Source organism: Pogoniulus pusillus, chromosome 16 (genome assembly GCF_015220805.1).
Source record: "Pogoniulus pusillus isolate bPogPus1 chromosome 16, bPogPus1.pri, whole genome shotgun sequence".
Classification (NCBI taxonomy): Eukaryota; Metazoa; Chordata; class Aves; order Piciformes; family Lybiidae; genus Pogoniulus; species Pogoniulus pusillus.
In genome coordinates this window covers 9,231,017-9,253,826 of record NC_087279.1, presented here as the reverse complement: position 1 = coordinate 9,253,826, position 22,810 = coordinate 9,231,017, and the positions used below count along the sequence as shown (strand labels likewise).

The following is a 22,810-nucleotide window of genomic DNA, read 5'->3' as shown; positions in this document are numbered from 1 at the left end:
GTTTCTTCACAAGTCTAACCAGGTACCAACCAAGAGAGTCTCCCTGGTCAGCAAGCAAGAAATTGCTAGCATGAAAAGAAAGGCAGCAGATACCCCCCCAAAAAGTATGGAATAAAACATAATGCTTTGGTTTGGCAGAGCTCCCTAACACTTTCCCTGTAAAATTCCAATTTTCACACCTCAACAGTTGTCACTAGGGCTGTGTTCAGTTCCAGCCCAACAACCTCAGGCATAGGTCTAATTACAGAGCATGAGGCCTTCATATATGTGCAGATGTATCTTTAAAATCATGTCCCATTTGGCTCTCTCAGTACCTGAGCTAAAGTCTGAAAAGCGTTCCTCTCTTCTGCTTTAAGTATATGTACTAATGTAAACTACAGCTACAAAGAGATTCTAACTGCAGACAACATTTAAATGGAATCAGTGCTGAACTACACAAACCTCAAGATAAACAGCAACAGGGATGTCTACCACACTTGGTAACTTCAACACCAAAAAAAGACTTCCCTCAGTTCAAGATTGAGGATGGTTTCTGCTCAGGAGCTGGGGCTGCTGAGCCAGGGCTGTCCTTTCTGAGCCTTTTTGCCAGCTCTTAGGTTGCCCAGGGAGGTGGTGGAGTCATCATCTCTGAAGATGCTCAAGAAACATGTGGACATAGCATTCTGGGACATGGTGGTGGTGGTTTTAAGTCGATGGTTGAACTCAATGAGCTTAGATATCTTTTACAACCAAACAATTCTATGATTCCATGACTCTCCCAGGAGAAACCTGCATCAAACATGGCAAGTCAGTTAAGAGGGACTAGAAACTAACACAACTTATCATTTTATTCTTGCTCAGTGCATTACAGAGGCTTGTGCAAAAGACACAACAAGCTGCCAAGCTAAGCAGTGACCAACTACAAGCAGACACAGAAAGTGGTGTGCTCAGGCCAGCCAGCCCTGCCCAGTAGGACAGGTCTGACACGCCATCAAGACCTAAAGCCATCCCAGAATGGTGGACTGTCTCACACAGACACACCATCTCTCCTGGCTAGCCTTGTCAGATGTGCATGGCCCTTGTTCAGGAGAAGCCACAACAGTCAGTATGCTCACAGGTAAAGGAAACTGTCACAACAGTACCAGCTACCAGCCCTGGCTTAGTTCATTCCAAACTGACAATGATCTCTTTCTGAGTAAGCTGACGAAGGTACAACTACTGAGCTCCTCAGACTAACTGTGTTTCCTATGCAAGAACACAGGCATCCCAAAGAAGGGAGGGGATAAAAAAGAAAGGATGACTGAGGGAGCAGCAGCTTTTACCTTTTCTGCAGGAAGCAGTACGTGTCACGTTCCTGTGTTTGTTTAGAGAAAGTGGCATCCATATTCATTGGGCAGCAAGAAGAGATCACCCACTGAATTCCCTAACAAACCATACTGCATTGCTAAGCACTGTGAGTAGTACTGGTGAATCTTTCAGTAATAACACAGACATTCAGTAATCGAAGTTTATGCAGTGCTAGACAACATTTTCTCCTCCATGCAGCTGAAACCTCGGTAAGATTTCAGGTGTGTGTGGGCTAGACCCATGAAGTCACTGTCATTTTTATTTTGTAAGCTGGGACACACACAGCTGAGAAAGCAGGAAACAAAACACCATGCTGATGGCTGCAATAATAACAACTACTACCATGCAAAGTTTAAATAATAAACATCATCAGAGTTCAGCTTCCTTTAAGTTTTTGCAAAACTGTTTTACAGCACTCTCACATCTGATAAGTAGAGTTTAAAAGCTGCCAGATAAAAGCATTTATCAGTGCGATAACGGCGGTTTATCAGAATCTCAGGTCACTATCATTAAAACCCTGAGAATGAAATGTAACTAATTTAGCATGTTGTAGACACGGCTTTCCAAAGCAATGGCTTCCAGATCCAGGTTGTCTTTCCTGTGGCATTTGCTGTGGCACAGAAACCTAGCAAAGCTGAACCGGTTGAAGACTAGCCTGTTATTCAGCAGAAACAATCCCAGTGACAAGACTTGACATCGATTTCAAAAGGGAATCAAAGCCACATCAGGGTCACCACAGAAAAAATTATTAGAGTGGGTTCTTGAGCAGTATTTCAATGAACTAAATCCCACCTTTTAACTATGGATTTCCATAGAATCATGCAACTGTTTTGATTGCAGCAGACCTCTAAGATCAAGTCCAACCACTGACCTAAGACCACCATGACCACTAAACTCTGTCCTAAAGTGCCATGTCCACACATTTCTTGAACGCCTCCAGGGATGGTGACTGCACCACCTCCCTGGGCAGCTTGTTCCAATGCTAAAATCATGCTAAATTATATCTTTTAACTATATATTTTCATGCAATGGCAAAGAGAGACAAATAGGAAATTCAGTTTGTGAAAGCCCAATTTTGAATAATTCCTCCTGCAAGGACAGAAAATATTTGCTAGCTTCTGTTTTTTCAGATGCTGTTTCTGCTAGTGGACAGCACTGTAGATATTCAGGTCTAAACCAGCACCCTGTACTCTGTAGGCTGGTATTTATGGATGTGATCCTGTGACATATACTTAACTCTAGTCTGGGTGATAAGTTTTCCTTGTGGGTATGAGCAGAGTCTCTATGTTCTATGGCAACCATGTTTAAAACATTAATTTGGAAAAGCTTACTTGTAGCACAGTCATACAAAAATTTAATCCAATCAATAGCATACTGCTGCTTTCCTGAGAATCTGAAGCAAAAGATGCTAAGAAAATATATTCCACTTAGCTAAACTGGAGCTCATTTTTAGCTACACTGCAAGGATTTATTGTAATTCACTATAAACATGCTCAGAATGCCTTTTCTCACATTATCCTCCTTTGCTACACATAGAAAAAAAAATGGAGCATCAATAAAAATGACCTTTCTAGAAGAGATTCAAAATCTGATACTGCACTTTCAAATGTTTCTCCTATTTCCATTTTCTTTTCTCCCACATTTCCTACCTGGAAGGTAGAAGGCCCTTAAGAGAGAACATAAATGCTGCATTTTAAAAATACAACCACAGAGGGTAATATATCCAGAACCTGAGTTAGACATGCACACAGGGGTGGCTATCTTTGGAATGGATTTGTGAAAGCAGGGTCACTGTACTGTACACAGATGCTGCAAAGCTGAGGCCTGGACTCCTATTAGTAGTGCACATGACCTTGAAACAGTAAGCAAACCAAAACAACAACAACAGAAAAAGTCCTAAAAAGCAAAGACTCATAAAATCACAAAACGATCTGGGTTGGGAAAGGACTTTAAAGATCATCCAGTTCCAACCCCCCATGCCACGGGCACAGACACCTCCCACTGGACCGGTTTGCTCAAGGCCTCATCCAACCTGGCTTTGAACACTTCCAGGATTGAAGTCTCCACAGATTCTCTGAGCAACCTGTTCCAGTGTCTCACTACCCTCACAGGGAAGAATTTCTTCCTAATGTCTAATCCAAATCCAGCTTTTTCCAATTTGAAGCCATCACCCTTCACCCTCTCACTCCGTGCCTTTGTCAAAAGTCCCTCTCCAGCTTTCCTGTAGTTCCCTTCAAATCCTGGAAAGGCTGCTTTAAGTTCTGCCTGGAGCCTTCTTTTGTCCAAGCTGAACCCCAGCTCTCTCAGCCTGTCTTCACAGGAGAGGTGTCCCTGCGTTCTGACCGTCATTGTGGCCTCCTCTGGATACCAAAGGATTCTTGGCTACTGTCTCTTCCACACGTGGCATACAGCCAAGTAAAAGAGCAGAAGGTGATGCCACAGGGCTGGAGGAGATGGGATTGGAGGCAAAGCCTTCATCACCCCACACCCTCGGGGACACACAGCTAGGAGCTGCTGATACCTTTGGGTCACCAACACAGTCATTTCTTCCTAAACTGAGGTTAACTGAGCAAATTAGCTTTGGCCTGGTGAACACAGGGGAAAATATGGTTTTCTGCTACCTGGTTGCAGCCTGTCTGAGCTGGACTCATGAGTTTAAGGAACACAGAGCCCCTTCAATCAAGCTGGACAGAATATTGAAGACTTTAATCCACAGAGTGCCAGAACAATCCCGACCCATCTCCCACAAAGAATCCATTGTAAAGAACAGAATCTCTTTGTCCTTCAAAGCAGGCTCCAAAATCCCTTCTACAGAGGGAATGCGAGAGAGTAATCACAACTGTTCAGGACACTCAAGGACTCTGAATCCAAGCAAGCAAGCTAGATGAGCCATTCAGAGGCAAACAAGATAGCCTTTTGATCATGCTATTTACATAGGAAATGAGTAGGACATGTCAGCCTGCCAGGGCTTTACTGTAACTGATGGCAGTAGGCTGAGATATGACCCAGCCAGGAGAAGAGGCTGAACTCGGGCTCATCACAAGCCGGACAAGGTCGGCAATATAGATCCTCAACCCACTGGCTCTATGTTATTCTGAGACACAATGCAAGTATCCTTAGATACTGCTCACATCTAGTGCTTTAATATCTAAAAGCTTGTGAAAGCTTCATCTTCTAGAAGGGCCCAGAGGACAGTGTGGCTGAAAAGATGGAGAGCAATGTCTTTTCCAGAAGAAAGAAATGCCTGTATAAAGAGGTATTCATAAAAACAACAAACCAAGCAAACAACAAAAAAAACCACACCGACAAAATACTACCACTGAACGCATCAGGTTGGAAGGGCTCTTCAAAGGTCACTCTAACCCAAACTAGATCAGGTTGCTCAGGAACCATGAAGTTTGACAATTAATGTCTCCAGAGATGGGGCCTCCAACACCTCTTTGGGCAAGAACATGAAAACTGCCGTTTCACTAGAAGATTCAGTTGTGAAAATCCTGGTATTGTTATTTCCTCTTCAAATGAAGTGAAGGTACTTGATGGGAGCTAATGTTCCTACCCACTCCAACAACAGTCTGCACCATGCCACAGTCACTGGGATTGATGAAGGCTGCCAGAGAGATAAAAGGGAGACAACCCTATGGTGCTTAGAGATAGATGGAAGCCCTGTCTCAATCATTGCTGGACTGTTTATCTCACAAGCAGGAGAGTGGTTTATGGAGCCAAGTTGCAGGGTCACTTAAAATAAACGTTTTCTCCAAGGGGAAGCCAAGGCAGGAAAGATAGTGGGAGGGAGGGACTGTGATTGCTACCAAGAAATCGCATGCTGCCTGGACAGCCTTTCTCACAGTTTTCTGGGCACTGAGGACAATCATTTCCAGAACTCTTGGAAAAACAAGGAACAAGCAGAAATTCCTATTTTTGAAGCTATCTTGACAGTCACGGGACTGGAACGGGTGAGCAGTGCCAAAGTTAGACTACTTCTTCAAGACCTTTAATTAGGGCTTGTCTCCCCCTTCCTATCCCTACCAGTCTTTAGTTGAAGCTCCTTTTGCATTATCTTAAGCTCCTTGCTTAATTCAAAGCTGTAGAAGCAACTCATTCCTGACAAAACACACACACAAAAAAACCCTGAAAGACAGGGAGGAACAGAGGAGTTGACAGAAGAAAGTAAAAGAAAGTGTCAGTGTAGGTCTGTGTCTCACCATACACAAGATAGCAGCTCCACAGGGTTCCACTACGCCACTGAGCTATAACTCCCTAGTTAATTACCTGTTAAATCCTCCCCCATTTTATGTGTATGATGTACACCTTGCACATTTCTGCAGCTCTTTACCCCCCATCACACAGTAATGGTGTTCCACCCCATAATTAATTAAGCACTCTATGAAATACCACTGAGAAGTCTGCAGTAGAACCAAGCAGCTAATCCATGGGCAGTGAGATGCTGCATCAATTAAGAAGGCTTGGAAGCACTGCTTTAGGTCATAAATGGGTTATCAGTTTGCCTGCTGCTGAGCTGGGCACTGTATGGCCACAGCTGGACTGTTATTTAATTGGAGTTTCTTTCCCCAGCTCATCTTCTGGGCACATTCCTTTTATGCAGCTCAAGAGGTCTCAAACCAACAGACCTGCAAAAGTCCTGTGGCTTAAAGAAGGGAACTTAAAATTCTTCCATCTCACTATTCTCTCTAAAGCACTCATTCCTTGGATCAGCTAAAAACTCTCACCTACTTTCACCAAAATGGATTTTATCAGCTCAGTTTAGAAGGGGTCAGCTATGGATGAACCACAGTCCCATGAGATTTTAGGCCCAAAGCTCCTGTCCTGTCCACAACTGCTGGCCCAGAAGAAAGGATCTAATCCAGCTACCAAGTCCACATTTCAAAGAGCAGGTTTTTATTCTGTTTAGCTGACTAATAACAATTTTATTTGCACTTCTCAAAACAAAGAGGTAAAAAGCATCCTGTTTACAAACAGACTGCAACTACAGCAAAGCATTACAAACAGGACACTTTGCATGCTGCTGTCAGTTTTGTTCCTGACTTCAGTAAAGTCAAACAACTCCTTCCCCACTCCATAAATGAGCATAATTGTTTATTTCATGGCAGTAGCTAAAGGCTGAATTCAGAGGCTTTTGAGGACTAGGATTCTGCAGAGAAAAATAAGATAGATATACTACAATGGGTATTAAAACGTTTGTTTTATATCTGCCCCTAAATGGACTCATTGAGAGGTACAGGTGACATTCAATTTCCTGTGCTACAAAGGAAAACTCAGTACCTCCACAGAAGCTGTTATGGTAAGCACAGTGTACCTCCAAAACAGCTACAAGCTTAGAAATTAGGAGTTTAAAGGATTTTTCAAGGAAGAGATCTTCACTTTTTCTTGCTGGTGAGCTAGGTTAGGCACGTTGATTACGTAACATTGATAAAAGAAGCTTATTCTAAGAGAAGATAATCAAGAATCTTTAAAGATCATTGCTAATGCTGGAATGGCTATTGTTGACATGTCGGGTCAATAGCTCAGTGTGATGCCTACAGCAAGACAAGAGCAAAGTGTTCACCTCTTTAGCTGTAGCCTCTGGCTTTGGAGCATTCAGCAGGAAAAGTGTGCACGTCAGCATTCTCCCAGCTGGCTGGGCGAGATTTCATTGACGCCAACCACAGAGCGACTGCGCTAGCTCACCGAGATGCCACAGCATGAGAAGTGAAGGGTGGGGGTTAAACAAGCAGCAATGCACACCAGATGTCTGAGGAGGACATCTAAAAGGATCTGGAGCAGAAGGAAGCAGATTTGATTTTTTTTTAATTAATAAAAAAAAAAATCCCCTTCAATACCATAAATATTTATACTAAATCCAAGAAACTGGCAGAGTTTAAACTTGTCCTATATGAGTCATCCAGCACATCCTTCACCTTATCTTCAGTTAACGTCTTCTGTGTAAAAGCACTGCAAAGGTGGTGCCATAATTATGTCAACTTTTTTTTCCCCCTCTGTGCTAAGAGTGCTGCTTTAGAACAGATTACTTTCCAAAGAATATAAACAGAACAACTTATTTGACTTGGCTAGCTCACGGAGCATATACTGGTCTTCCTAGAGACTTTAGATTTGTGGAGACAGCCTCTTTTTCACAGGACAGCTTTGATTTTCTTTATGGCCATTTGATTAACACTAGCAATGAAGAGAAATCAACTCCAATTTAGCAATCTGGAGCCAGGAAACAACAATTTTCTGAAAGATTCTGCTCTAAAAGTGTCCACAGCTGCTAATTTTACAAATATCTAAACTTACTTTCAGAACTGAGAGATACTTTGCACTAACAATCAAATACCACAACCGGAAGTCATAATACCACTGATACCAACCAGAGTGCTCCAGACCAAAGCCAAAACAAGGAAGCATTCCCCAAAAGACAACTTCTATTCCAAAACAGCCACTTAGCAGCTTTGGTTTTCACTCTTCTCACACAAAAGATTGCTGGGTTGGGCACTTAGTGGATGGTAACTACAAAGGCTGTCACCAATCTGCAGTTCTGTGAATTTTTTGGTCAAAATAAGATGTAGTAAATATTTCATTATTGGCTGATGTTCCCCAACAACAGTGATGTTCCTATCCTAGAGGAAAAAAAATATAGGCCCATTTACTTCTAACTACAAGCCTTGTTTAAAGGCAAAAAACCACCCAAACCCTCTATTTCTGCATGCTGAGGAATAAACATTAAGTTTTGCAAACCAAGGGAAGCATAATGCCGAGTGGTTTCCATGCCTGCCCTGTCAAATGGGTTTCCAGGAAAAACTACTGCTTTTTAAACACAACTGGTTCCAAACTTTTCCTGGGAGAGCAAATATATTTCCTGGAACCTGCTAGCAACGTTTGGACAAATAGGAGGAAAGTTATACATTACAGTGGCTTGATTCTCACAGCTGACAAGGAGCACTCCAAAATGATGAGGAGCGAAAAAGAACATGACCTAAAATCGTGAAGAGAGACTCCTCTAACAATGTGCATTATGAAAAGACAGGAACCATGGAGTTTCTGAGAACTAAGATGGTACTCCCCTGCTAAGGGCACGCTTTCCTCCCTCCTGTGCCACAAAGGCTGTGACATTCCACTTCAGCCCTAAAATGATCCACCTCTATCCATGTACAACTCATTTGTGACGATCTCTTCCTCCAAAGACAAAATGAAGCACAAAGTGTCAGGAGACAAAGATTGAACTCGACCATCAACTGCTGCGCTTAAGTTCTTGCATTTAACACTACAGACAACACAGTGACAAAGGAAGAACAAAGGGAAGCGTCACTTTAAAAAATCTGATACAAAACAGTGCCACAAAACTTGGGTAACGGAAACATTCTAAACTGGTTTCACACACCGTCCCTCACACTGGTGTTACTTTTACCTGAGATTTTCTGGACTGACTTCCCTATTACCACTAAATACCTAAAGATCTGCGATGAAGGACCACTGCCTCACTGAAGGTTCTGGATTACTCTTTCTTTGGCTAGAAACAGTGCTGTGGTGGTAGCAGGAACATTAACACTCCAACTTCACCAAGGTTATGCAAGAAAAAAATTGTGTGGAGCTCCTTCCTGGTAAGTAAAACACTCCAAGTTTGCCCTACCTTCGAATCTGTGCCAAACTACTACTGATATTAAGAATAAAACTCTTTCAACTCCATCCATCCGTAAAGCTGACAGAGGTAATTCTAATTAAGAGCTTCACTGCCTGTTCAAACCACACTTATGCAGGATGACCCACGGTCTCTCTTCCCATCCCACCAAGGCTCTAAAACACATGCCAGTAGTCACATCAAGCTACACGCACCATTACACCAACCTGTAGAGGCAGGCATGGGAATGTCAGCTCACCCTTTAGAAAAGGCTGTTAGATGAGCACTGAGTGAAATCTGTCCCCAGGAAATTAAACCCGCACATGGTGGCACTCGTGGTGTGCATGTTACTGCACCCCCAGCCTTGGCAGAGTGCTTGCACAACAACCTCTAGCAGATCACACCATTATCCTCAGGATTTGCATGGCTCTTCCTGAAAGGGAAACAATGACCCTGTGTGTCCAGCAATCCATCCGTGCTCATTTGTAAAGTCATTTTCAAGGAGATGATAAAAGCTGCATGATAGAAAAGAGGGAAAAAAAAAAAAAACAAGCCACAACTGGCTGGCTTTAAGAGAAAAAGAAATGAAACCCCAAAACACTCATGATTCTTTAACACTGAAAAAGCATAATGCCATTTTTGTCAAGACTCCTCCAGAAACTCTTGTTCATCACTACCTCATGCTATTATCAGTGAAAAATTATAGGCTCTGTCCTGCTGGATTACTGTTAGTGTAAACAACTTTGCTAAATTGCTTGGCACACTGTCTGCATGCAGCATGTTAAAAACTCTGTAGGCTATTCAGCCAAAATCAAATATAAAGGCCCATCTGTATTAATCCACAAGAAGAAATTAATAGACAACTATTTTCATGCAAAGCAGATACTTAAAAAAGGCAAACCCAATACATATGGATGAACTTTTTCATTCATAATTTCAGATGTTGCACAATGGAGGCTGTTGTTGAGGGTTTATTTTTTTTCTCCAACAGCTCTCCATACAATGCAGGGCATTGTTCAGACTCTGGAGCAATTTGAGCTTTTTTTCAATGTCTCCTAAAATCCCTGGATTTATATCCAAAGAGACCTGGCACTGTAACAAATTTGACTTGTGAGTAACAAGTTACAGCCTTTAAGCAAATTGCTCATTAACACAGAATTCAACTCACTGCTACAAACCTCACTACCTTTTATCTCCGTTTAAGAAAAAAGTGCCTCCTGTCTTATCTATTGAAAGTTGTGGGACTCACCACTATATTTGTGGTTTTAACTTCCTTGTTTGAATTCTCAGCACAAATGCTGAACTAGCATCTAAGGGTGAGGAAAATAACAGAACTCTACAGAGAAAAAGTGCTTAAGTATGACCTAAATCTATCCTGCCTTTGATGGATGAGGAAAACAAACTGAATTTTGATGTCAGAACTGAAGAGGATATTCCCAACTTTGTGCTAGAAGGAAATGAGTAAGAAAAGCCCAACTGTGAAGTTGGAGCTCTTTGTTATTTCCTGAACATAAAAGACATTGAAAAAGCAAAACCCACAGAATGACCTAGAAATGGGGAATGTTCTGTAGGTGCATCTTAATTTACATGACTTTGAACAGAAATTTTACACTGCATTACAAAGAAGAACATTTAATTCACCGTGAAGGAGATTTTTATCCCATTTATTCTTCCACCAATTCTTCACAGAAGAATAGTGTTAAAGTCATGGGATATATTTAGAAACCAAACTAGGGAGTTAATAGGAGAAACTGATGCTACGAACGCAGACTAAAACGCAAAGTCAGCAAAGAAAGCTGAGGGAAGCTCTTCTTTAGGAGCTAAGAAAACACTCTGCATTGCATTAAAAAGCAAATGAGGTTAGCAGAATCTGTTTCAGGCTGCTCGTTTGGTATCAGTGGCCTGTCTGGTGCACACATACTCGGAACGCCTCGCAGTGCCCCAAGAAGACACCAGGGCTGCGCAAGCTTCGTGCTGAAGCCAACTAACGCTTCATTGTTACAGGAAGTCAGGGAAATAATTATGTAATGTGCCACTAACTAATGTAAGCTGTCCTGAACCAAAAAGGGGTGGTTTCCTACAAATCTGGATCAAATTTTCTTCATTAAAAAATAAATAAATCCAGGCTTCTGGACTATCCAGAGAACTCTGTATAACTCTTCTGAGTGTTCCAAGTCTCATAACATGCCTGGGGGATTGCTTAGCATCTTATTGCATTGCTTTATACTTTTCCCAGCCCAGCAGTTCAAGCCCTGAAAATGCAGCAATAACACAAAGCATTTGAAAATGGGAGAGAGAGCAAGGAAGACAGAAATCTGCCTTTCAACACACCACCAGCTGTATGCTCCTTCAGATAAACAATCCAACTAAGCATATCTGTTTGGAGGCTGCACCTTCTCATACATATTCCATGGGAAATAAGGAGCCAGAATTCACTGGGCTGCCCCTCCTGCACTAGTTCAAGGGTGCGATCACCTGTGATTTGTTTCCCTCTCAGCCCTCCTGCCATTACCTCACACACAAAAAAGAATATTCAGCTCAAGTTAAGTGAGTTTCCATTGCAAAACAAGATGCAGATGTCCCACCTCTGAATGCATGCCCGGATCAAGTGCCTGCCATTTGATACGAAGTGCTGGGAATGCCAGACTAGGACAGAGTGGTTCTGCTTGGTGGCCTTTACACCTCCCGGGGAAAACAGCCTCCCAAGAGTGTTCTGATGTCTCTGAGCTCATTAGCAAGAAAACAATGATATGAAAGCACTACTCATTAAACTGGCCATTGTTGGTAACTGGCAACGAATGTTTAGCAGGAGGGTATCAGATGTATTTGTGTTAAAAATCAGCATCCAGATGCTGAGTCAACAATTCTTTAATTATTTCTTCTTTTCTTTATTGCATGAAGTATACTACAGCAAATCCCTTGAAATAGCTCATCACTATTAATGCAACTGCCCACTTCCCCACTAGTGAAGACTAAACATCCTTATTCGAATGATTTGAAAATAATCTTTCACCAGAGAGAGAGAAAACTCAACGTTCTTTTTTATGCAACTTGTTTAAAAAACCCTACCATGCTGCTGAAGCTAAGATTTGCCTCCAAAACCATTAATCAAGCAATCAAGAGATAAGATTACCATGGCGCATCACAAGGAGCTCAAAGCTAGTCATTAGATTAATAAAACACTCCAAAGGACACAAATTATCACTGTAAAACAACCTCAAGGAAAGGAAATGGCTTTGTTCTATGGTTCAAAGTTATGGACCATCTTTCAAAACATCCTCTAACATCATCTCTGGTTGTAATCCTTTTGCTGGCTGTGGCTGTTCTAATTATATGAGTGTGCAGAGCTTTCCATCACAGTGAGTGCTGAGAGGCCAGAATGCACCTCTGGAGATCATCTAGTCCAAATCTCCTGCTCGCCATCAGGCCTAACTAGGGCTATGCCCAACTGGGTATCATCTCCAAAAATGGAGACTCCACAACCTCTCTGGGCAACCTCTGCCAGTGTCATACCACCCTCACAGTAAATAAAGAAACAAATTTCAAAATTCTCATGATTGAGAGAAGAGCCAACTTCAGCTAAGGTTCCATAGCACACACTGGTCACTTAAATCAGCAACACACCATTACCTCTTAACAAATAATGGGACAACCTCTGCATCTCCCATTGCCTCACCCACAACCTCAACAGAAGGCCTCTCTTCTGTCCATAAAGCAGCTCCCATCCGTATCAGTCACCACTCTGCTCTCTTCTACACCTTCACAGAGCAGGCCCAAGCCAAAATTAAGTTTTATTATCAGAACTCTACGGCACTCTGGCAGTAAGTGTTCCCATACTCGCTGGAGCATGATCATGAGTAACACTGGTGAGGAACAGATTAAGACATAGTTGAGGTTTCCTGCACCTAGCAGGCCAAGGACAACTAACCAAGTGCTGGTGTTAGCAGATAACACATAGCTATCTGTAACTCATGCTGGGCAAGAAAAAGCAGGACTTGTCTTGGGATGCAAATTACATTCTTCTGCTCCATGTGGAACTAAAGGGCTGCCAAACACACACGATGGAGGAACCCTTCCCATTTCCTATGTACTCATACATCTCTTATCCATAGGCTGCAGGCACAACTCAATGGCACACAGTCCCAGTAGCTTGTGCCAGAGGAGAATGATTAAAGCCACTACTAAACCTCATCAAGTGCAAATGACACAGTTGACCAGCAAAAGAGTTACTTTGTAAGTGTTTCGGGAGAGAATATAAAGGAATAAACAACCACCTCGTTTATTTCCTGTGGCATATAGGTCCATAATTCCTTCCTCTGAAATTTCAAACCTATTTTAATGTCATACAATGTATTTGTATTTTATCCTACATCTGCAGAAGTACTTTTCAGGAAGGCTTCTATTTATAGTAGTTCAAGTATGCCTTTTGATAAATCCTAATTAATTGAGTTTGAAAGGGCACTTTGTTGTCCATACAGCTACTCCCACAGCAGTGCCTTTGAAAAGACAAGACCTATCAACTGCTGCCACAACTCACTTATAAAACAAATATGATGGCAGAGGCATGGAAGATCTGTAGGCATCTGTACAACACCCTTGGAGTTCAGTGCAGATGTGGCCAGTGTTTATACTTTTTAAACCACGGGGATATAAACACCTCACTATAAACACCACTGAAGTTTTGCTTTTTGTTTCTTCCTTTTGTGTGTGTTTATTTTAGCGTTAAAAATGTTCACTTCCAGAATAAGGAAAACAGCAGCAGATGTTTAAACTAAACAAAGGCTGCTACAGTAGAGTCTACTCCTTAAGCTTTTCAACTATTAAAGATCTGGTTAAATAATTATCAGAGAAAAACAGTGGAGAAAATAACAAAGGGGGCTGGAAAGAATCTTCCCTAGATATTAGGTATAATGAATTGAACTAATGAGCCCAAACTAGTCTTTTTGCTTCAGTCAACAAAGGACTCAGGAACATGTACTGTGTAAGCATTTTACACAAAACTTCATGGTCTTTATCAGAAGTTCTTAATTGCTCCAAAAAAAAAAAAAAAAAAGGCACTGGTGACTACAGAGAGCAAAAAAAGCAATGAAAGAGTTAAGTTAGCATCCTGCAACCTGGTTTGAAGGTGGGGGTTTTTGCTAATTTTTTCCTTCTGTTTGATTGGGGCTTTGTTATTTTGGTTTGAACTACTTTTCTTGCTGTATTAAAAATAGCAAGGTATAAGAAAGCTTGAAAACCCAACTCTGCTGAATCCCAGGTTTATGTTGTTCAGTACTGATCTTCTAAAAAAAATTATTGAAGGAAATACGTACACATTTGTGCAGGAAAAGAAAGAGAGAAAGGGGGGGGGAAGTGAAGCAGAGATATTAACAGCTCTACAGGGAACCTCTCCACTTCCTGAAGGAAAGAAACGTGGCTGTGCTGGTTTGATGACAGAAAAGACGGTATTTTCCACAGTGAAGTTCAGCTCCCTGCCTTCTGGCTCAGTCTTTTTCTGAGTATGAATAGTTAGCTTTGAGTCCTAGGCATCCTCCTTACGGTTTACTTCTCTGACAACTGCAGCAAGTTTATTTTCCAAACGAACATGGAAAACGTTCCTGCTGAATCAGAAGAAAGATTTCTTCAAGGCCTGTGTGTGACTGCAGCACACAGAGCCCCACTGCCAAGCTGAGTTAGCTCAGTGGTGCCTCTTTTCAGCCCCAGCCAGGCCATAACCACTTCTGCGAACTGCACGTAGATAAAACTCCACTGTGTTAAGAAAGTGATTTCACCCTGCTACCTCGGGCAGCTTCCAACCAGCCTTACTAGTGCCGACAACACGGAGAGCAAGAGCCAGCTTACATCGGCTAAAAGCGACAGAAGAGAAACTCAGATTCAGCAGAGGGGCAAAGCCCCCTCCTTTTTCCAGCGCTGGAGTTGTGTAACGCTGTCCCCAGGGGCCGGCAGCGTGGGGCGGTTCCTGGGCAAGGGGGTGCAGGAGCTGGCGGCCATGGCCAGGCCCGAGCTGTCCTCCCCGGGGCAGAGGTGCCGGACAATGAGCCCCACCAGCGCCGCTGGCTCCCGAGAGAGAGCTGCCAGGCTGGCCCTACAGTGGGAACGTGCAGTCAATCTCACACCCACCCACCCACTTCTGCAGCCCCTGAAATCAGGAACAAAAACTCTGCCTGCCACACAACCAACGGGGCCTTTTACACCACCTTCCCTTTAACAGCAAGGGAAATTAACACCAAACTAAGTCTTTGCTAAAAAACCAAAAAAGCATGCAAATTCAATGAAAGGGAAAAATGCCTCCCCTTAAACCAAGCTCTAAGCGCACACACGGCAAAGCATCCCACCGCCGACCCGACAGATCTCCTTCCGAGAGGAAAACTTCAGCCTTACAAACTGAATACATCCGACCCACGGCGCTCGGCGAAAGGAAACCATTACCTTCGTAGCACAGAATGCCGATATTGTTGTTCATCTTGTCCAAGTACTGGTAGTTCAACAGGTCCATCTTCATAAATAGCATTTATCGGGCTAGCAGAAGAGACCCGCTCGCCTGCGTTCGCCCGACTTCAGGGAAGAGGAGGAGGCCAAGCAGAGGATACCGAGGGCTCGCCCGGCTTCCCAAACTTCACCAGCACAAGGCCCAGCCTTCGGCTCACCGAAACAGAGCGCACAGAGGAGGGCTGGAGCGATTGAAACACACACACACACACAACGCTCTTTCGCTGCCAAACTCCGGGAAACTAAACTTTACTGTGTCCTCCAGTATAAAGAACAACTGTCTAAAAACTTTTCAAGTCTTTTTCCAATTAAAAAAAAAAATTAGGAAGGGAGAAGTTAGTGTTTCTGTTGTTAAAAAAAAGAAAAAAGGAAGAGCAGAGAGCGGAGGGAAGTTTCCTGGGACAAAGACAGGCTGGCGGCGCTCACAGCCCGCTGCGAGCTCCCTGCGCTGACATGCCGGCTATGCCTGGTATGGCTCCTATGTCAGCCGCTTCCCGGGCCGGGCGGGGGGGCCGCGCATGCCCCGTCAGCCCCGGGCTCCGCGGATGTCAGGGATGTTTGCTGCACAGCATCAGCCTCCCAATGCTCCGCGGCTGCGAAGAGAGAGGCGGCGGGGCCCCGGCTGGCGGGGCCTGGGCATGGAGAGGGCCCGAGCGGCGGGGACTGGGGCAGGGGGAAGGCCGCAGAGAGGAGAGGGGCCTGGAGTAAGGGGCCTTGGAAAGAGGGCAGCCTTGGAAAAAGAGGAGCCCACAGAGACGGGCCTGGGGCAAAGGGGAACTCGCAAAGAGGGGGTCCAAGCAGCCAGGGCCTGATACGCAGGAGAGTCTGGAGACGAGAGGGGCCTGGGGAAGCAGAGGTCCTGGGAAGAGGCGCCTGTAGAGAGGGGATCCGAGTGGCAGGGAGCGAGCAGTGGGGGCCGAGCAGAGGGGAGCTCTGGCTGAGGAGCCCGAGTGGCGCCGGCCCCTGGCGGGGGAGTAGCAGGGCACTGCCCAAGCTGAGCAGGAGGAGGAGCGGGAAGGCAGGGGCAGCCCGGGGAGCAGAGGGGCCTCCTTTGGGCACAGGGCAGGAGCTGACTGAGAGCAACTTTCTGGTCAGGCTGCTGAACAGAACTGAGCTAAATCCATCTGTTTAGAATTAATTCCCTCTCTTAAAAGCTTACTTAATTTCCTAGCATGGCCTCGGGCATATCCCAGTACTGCTGCAGTGAACACTAATGCTGTTTTACAGGAACAGAACAGCAGCTCTGGTAGGATAAAGAGAATTCAATGAAGCACAGCGGATACACGTGTGTGCATACAGACAGGTACGTGGTACCTCACACAACACTAAAATTCAACATCTGATTTTTTTTAAAGGCTTAGCAGCAGTTAAATGTTCTGTCTCCTACGTTTTTAACAGATGCCAAAGCTCCAGTTGAGATGACACCAGTGATGGAGATTATTACAGCTGTTGCTCTCATCTCAGGATGCGGTCTGCCCTTCTGCAGTCACAATCTCCATCACAAAGACTCTAACTGCTCGTACAGATAGAAGTGTGTGACTCATCCTAAGAGGGCAGAACATCTCCAGAGGTGTAAGCATGTGCTAACCTAATGGGCATTAGTCTGCATTTCCTGCACTTGATCAGCACCTGAAGGTCGATTCGACAGGAAAATAGGTAATGGGTAAGTATGGACTCAGACAAAATCAGAAAAGTTAATGGAATCCCATTCTACTCTCTGCCCTCCTTGCCTTGTAACACAATGTCATCACTTCTTTTTTCTGGGATGGAAAATGTTCATTTCCCAAGAACAGAGAGTTGGGAAAACAAAAACTTCCATTTCCACCTTGAGAGCTTTCCCCTCTGTAGGCAAAGGGGAAGATCCTACACTACAGAAGCAACTCATTTTGTCAAGGCTTTTTGAAAAGCTTGAATGCTCTGGAGATTTCAGTGAGATGAGGTAATTTCTTTAAATTTCTGACTGACAAATAGGAGTAAGAAATTCATCCCCAAGGAAGCCTCGCCAGAACCCAAATAAGGTTCCTCCTCACTTCAGACACAAAAAGTAGTCCTGCTTTTGCACTTCCACTGATGGAGAATGTCCACCAACAGTGCTGAATTCAACCCAGCTGGAAATATACCACCTGAAAGGGATCCTGCACTGCTGGGAAGATGCAACAAGGGTACTCTCCTAACTGAAGTGTCCTATTAATCTTTAAGTTTTTTCACCACATTAAAATCTCACAAGCACCTGACTCTAAGGTAACAGTACATCTGCTGCATGGGACCCAATTAAAAAAAGCCTGCAACTGTTTTTTGTCTCACAAGGTTTGTTACCATGAAAGCTGAAATCACACACCTCCAGAACAAAATAGTGCACGGCATTTTCTAGAAAGAGGAATGCTGTGGGCAGAGAAAAGCACGATGTGTTTTAAGCAGGGAGGTCAAGAGTATGTCCTGCTTCCTCAAATTCAAAGACAGCTGATACCAATGCTTCAGGTTAGACCAACCACTGGATAAAGTCAATAATAATAAGTAGTCAAATAATAATAATAAAGTCAATAATAATAAGTTGCAACAAAAATCCAAACCTACAACATTAGCGAGAGAGGGACATTTTTTCAGCGTGAAATGCAAGTTTCTTCCTTAAGTGTCAACACTTTTGGGGGCAAATACTTCTGAGATGTACAGTTTAATATAGAGAACATCTCCAACTTTACATTGATACAAAACACTTAAAAGGGAAGGACAAGCAGAGAGAAATATTTTTCTCCATTTTTAAATCTTTCGATTTTTTTGTGGGATGTACAGGTGATGTGGAAGAAAAAACAATACCCTCAACTTTTATAGAGCAGTGCTCTACAAGACAGGGTTTGCACAGTGTTTTAGCCACACAAAAGTACTGTAGTTCCCAAGTGCAATAAAAACTCCTCTATATTCAAAGATACATGTTTCTTCAAGTTGTTTGGAAGAGCAAGGTCTACAAACCACTGCTCAGGAGTGCTGTCCAGACGCTAATAAAGAAGTTAAGGCTTTATGAGACCAGTAACTACTGGCCTGCAGGTTTTAAGACAGTAATGAACAGCTGCCAAATGTTGTGTACTGAACTTGGATGCTTCATATCATATAATAATGAACTGGTACCAAACATGGGGAGCTCGATGAATTTCCAAATTAAAATATCTACACTCAAAGTAGGGCAATGCTTAGTGGAAAACTGAGGTGGGGATTATCAATGCAAATCTCAAGCATTCTAAAACCTTTCCTTGAAAGAAAATGTAACAAATTCAAGCCCAGCAAATGTTAACCTTAAATACTTAAAGAGTCACTATGAAATACTCTGTTCCTGATAGCAAAGAATTCCCAACAGCTTGATTCAAGCTGTTGTTGTTACACACTTCACCAGTTGAGATACCTGCCACTCAGCTGGAATCAATAATCACTGCAGCAGAAAACTGGATGCAACACAGAGAGAAAACCACACCTGACATAGAATCATTCTGGTTGGAAAAGACCTTTAAGATCATCAGGTCCAACCATTAACCCAGTACTGCCAGGTTACCACTAGACCACGTCCCTCAGCACCACATCTACGCAGCTTTGAAGCCCTTCCAGGGATGGGGACTCCACCTTTTTGGGAAAAGATGTTTCCTCTTGTCCTATCACTTATTTCCAGGGAGAAGAGATTGATCACCTCAGAACCTTGGTTAGTTCACTCTGTTGTTCCACATGTTGATAGATACACACACAGAGTTATGCGCTGTGGTATCTCTGCTTCATCTGAGCTGGAGTAGCTCCTGTAGGACTGCTGACACTTTCCTTCTGCAGAGCAGATAAATGCCAGCGTCCGTGCATAAAACACTTCAAACGCTGCACTTCTAACACAACAGCATCCCCTAGAGGTAACTCAAAAGCCACAGGCGTCCTTCTGAGCCACCCTGGACCTCGGCTTCTATGTCACACAGGAGATCAGATCACAGGATGTCAGCGCTTGGAAGGGACTGTTGGAGGCCATCGCATCCAACACTCCTGCCAGAGCAAGACCATAGAATCCAGCGCAGGTCGCACAGGAACACATCCAGACAGCGCTGGAAAGTCTCCAGAGAGCGAGGCTCCACAAGCTCCTCTGGGACCCTTACAGTAAAGAAGTTCTTCCTTACGTTGAGGTGGAACTTCCTGTGCTGCAGTTTACATCCACTGCTCCTTGTCCCTTCCAGCAGAGGCTGTCCCTGTCCCTTCCTTCCTGACCCCAGCTCTCAAGTATTTATAGACACTTATTAGATCTCCTCTCAGATATGTTCTAATTAGCCCATGTAGAAGATGAGACAGTTCAACCTCTTGCTGATCTTCTGACCAAGGAAAAATCAGTCTCTACACAAGAATGCCTTATCACAGAAGTATTCTGAAGCAAGCAAAGCAAATGAGAAGGAAAAAAATAATTAAAAGAGAGGTGTTTCTAAAGCATAGGTAAATCACCTCTGCCAAAACCAAGAGGCTAAACACGTATTTTCACAGCTCATCCCTGCACTGGGGTAGAGTGTGACAAAATCCTGTGCTGCTTGCCTCTAACCAATGTTGGGGGGTTGGACTAGATGAGCTTAAAATGTCCCTTCCAACCCAACCCAGTCTGTGAGTCTATGGATTCTCACAGTAAGAAAACATCACCACTCTCCTTCTTGGAGAACACAGCAGTACACTCAGGAGAGCAGGGTGAAGCAACTGCTGCTATGGCCTCTGACAGCTCCATGTTTCCCCAGAGTTGGTTGATCTGTGGTCAGATCAGGGCCAATGTTCCCTGGCACTGGGTCACTTTTGCTGGATTTTTCAGCTTCTTTTCCTCTAAACAGAATCTGTCTTACAGTTGAGACCCCTCTGCAATGCAGACCAAAGAAGGGCAGTCAGGAGAGTCACACTGCAAGCAAACATCTGACCCAGCTAAAGCACTGGTGCAGATATCACAGTATCACAGTATCATCAGGGTTGGAAGAGACCTCACAGATCATCAAGTCCAACCCTTTAGCACAGAGCTCAAGGCCAGACCATGGCACCAAGTGCCACGTCCAATCCTGCCTTGAACAGCTCCAGGGACGGCGACTCCACCACCTCCCCGGGCAGCCCATTCCAGTGTCCAATGACTCTCTCAGTGAAGAACTTTCTCCTCACCTCCAGCCTAAATTTCCCCTGGCACAGCCTGAGGCTGTGTCCTCTCGTTCTGGTGCTGGCCACCTGAGAGAAGAGACCAACCTCCCCCTGGCCACAACCACCCCTCAGGTAGTTGTAGACAGCAATAAGGTCACCCCTGAGCCTCCTCTTCTCCAGGCTAAACAATCCCAGCTCCCTCAGCCTCTCCTCGTAGGGCTGTGCTCAAGGCCTCTCCCCAGCCTCGTTGCCCTTCTCTGGACATGCTCAAGCATCTCAATGTCCCTCCTAAACTGGGGGGCCCAGAACTGAACACAGTACTCAAGGTGTGGTCTAACCAGTGCAGAGTACAGGAGCAGAATGACCTCCCTGCTCCTGCTGACCACACCATTCCTGATGATATACCCACAGCTGAAAGGAGCTGAATGCTCTTCAGAGGAGAGGTGCTCACGAAACTGATCTTCTCAGCAAGTTACAGTGCAGGTTGTGAACGTGGCAGGTGATTGGGCCACTGCTGATAAAACTTTTGCACTATAAATAGTCCTAGCTTACTGAGCAATAACAGGGCCCAAGAGAAAAAAGAATCCTTGCAATCAGATAGTGTTGTTCTACTTGAAATTTTGTGGGAGGATATGGAAAATCTTTCATATATCAAGTCCACAATACCAAATTTCACAGTAAAGACTTTACATGGTTTTTGCAGCACCTAAACAGACTCAAAGAATGGTTCAGTTTGGAAGAAACATTAAAGACCATCTATTTCCAGCCCTCCACCATGAGCAGGGACACCTCCCAATAGACCAGATTGTTCAAGGCCCTCTCCAACCTGGCCTTGAACACCTCCAGGGAGGGGGCAGCCACAACTTCCCTGGGCAACCTGTTGCAGTTTCTCACCACCCTCACTGGAAAGAATTTCCTCCTGGTCTACAGTCTAAATCTTCCCTCTTCCAGCTCAAAGCCATTGCCCTTCATCCTATCACTCCCAGCCCTTGTCAAAAGTCTCTCTGAAGCTCTCCTGTAGCACCCACCTTCAAGTATTGGAAGGCTACTCTAAGGTCTCTCCAGAGCCTTCTCTTCTCCAAGATGAACAGAACCAACTTCCTCAGTCTGCCCTCTCCGGATCCCCTCCAACAGTTTGATATCCTTTTGTGTTGAGGGCACCAGATCTGGACACAGTGCTCCAAGGTGGGGTCCCAGCAGAGGGGCAGAATCCCCTTCCTGTCCTGCTGCTCTCACAGCTTTTGATGTAGCCCAGCACACAGCTGCCTGCTGGGCTGCCAGCAACCACTGCTGGCTCATGTTGAGTTTTTCCTTCAACACCCCCAAGGCCTTCTCCCCATCATACACTGAGCTGCTTTAGATGACACATTGCCAAGCCAAAGGGCAGCTAGTCCAATAAGCAGGGGCACTCTCAACTACATCAGGTTGCCCAGGGCCCTGTCAGACCTCACCAGGGATGGGGCCTCAACCACCTCTCTGGGCAACCTGTTCCAGCATTCCACTACCCCCATGGCAAAGAACTTGTTCCTAAATCCCAAATGATTTTGCATCATTCCATTTTTGAATGGACACATCTGCTGCAGGTCCTGAGGGCAGACAGGCATTTGTGATACAGCACCCATGAGCTCACTCTCAAAGGAGGTGGGGGAGGAATACAGCAAGAATATTTGGCCCTAGGTTTGACGACCTTTAACCAAAAAAAGGAGCACATGGTAGTGAACAGCTGCTAGGTGGCGATGTGCCTGAAGGAAAAATGTGCTTTTCCTTCTCCCAGTCCCAACACAACTGCAGAGCTGCTGCACCACCAGTTTTATTACTTCATTAGAATGCATTTCACAGGGAAAAAAAAAAGTAAACAAAAATCTCTTTTAAGCAAGAGAAAGTGTTTGGTTTTAAGCACACTCTGATACAATCAGAAAATACAGTTACAATGTGTTAAACATGTAGGACGTTCAGATGCATGATAAGGAAAATGACATTTGATGTTTCTTGTGAGCAGCTACCTCAGCAGCTGTGCTACTTCAGAGCGCTGCAGAGAACAGCACAGACCTCAGCTCACTGCTGAGTCAGGTATGGGATGAGATTTACCAAGGCCAAGTGCAGGGTTCTGCACTTTGGCCACAACAACCCCAAGCAGCGCTACAGGCTGTGGACAGAGTGGCTGAGAGCAGCCAGGAAGAAAGGGACCTGGGGGTGCTGGTAGAGAGTAGTTGAAGATGAGCCAGCAGTGTGCCCAGGTGGGCAGGAGAGCCAATGGCATCCTGG

General features: G+C 44.4%; 1 protein-coding gene and 1 long non-coding RNA gene across 4 annotated transcripts in view; both read right to left on the bottom strand.

Annotated features, from left to right (window-relative positions):
• The window catches only part of VGLL4 (vestigial like family member 4), a 95,298-nt gene that overhangs the window by 31,467 nt on the left and 41,021 nt on the right, over nucleotides 1-22,810 (bottom strand). The window contains exon 1 of one of the 3 annotated variants that reach the window (XM_064156361.1): nucleotides 15,368-15,926. The exons of the other annotated variants lie outside the window; for them this stretch is intronic. Coding sequence (XP_064012431.1) covers nucleotides 15,368-15,449 — 82 coding nt within the window. The 5' untranslated portion in view covers nucleotides 15,450-15,926. Of the gene's footprint in view, nucleotides 1-15,367; nucleotides 15,927-22,810 lie in introns of those variants that run through there. 3 annotated transcript variants of the gene reach the window in all.
• On the bottom strand, nucleotides 6,195-6,958 carry LOC135182355 (uncharacterized). The gene is made up of 2 exons (XR_010305182.1): nucleotides 6,890-6,958; nucleotides 6,195-6,475 (listed from the first exon to the last, which is right to left on the bottom strand). It is a non-coding gene; the product is annotated as an uncharacterized LOC135182355 (long non-coding RNA).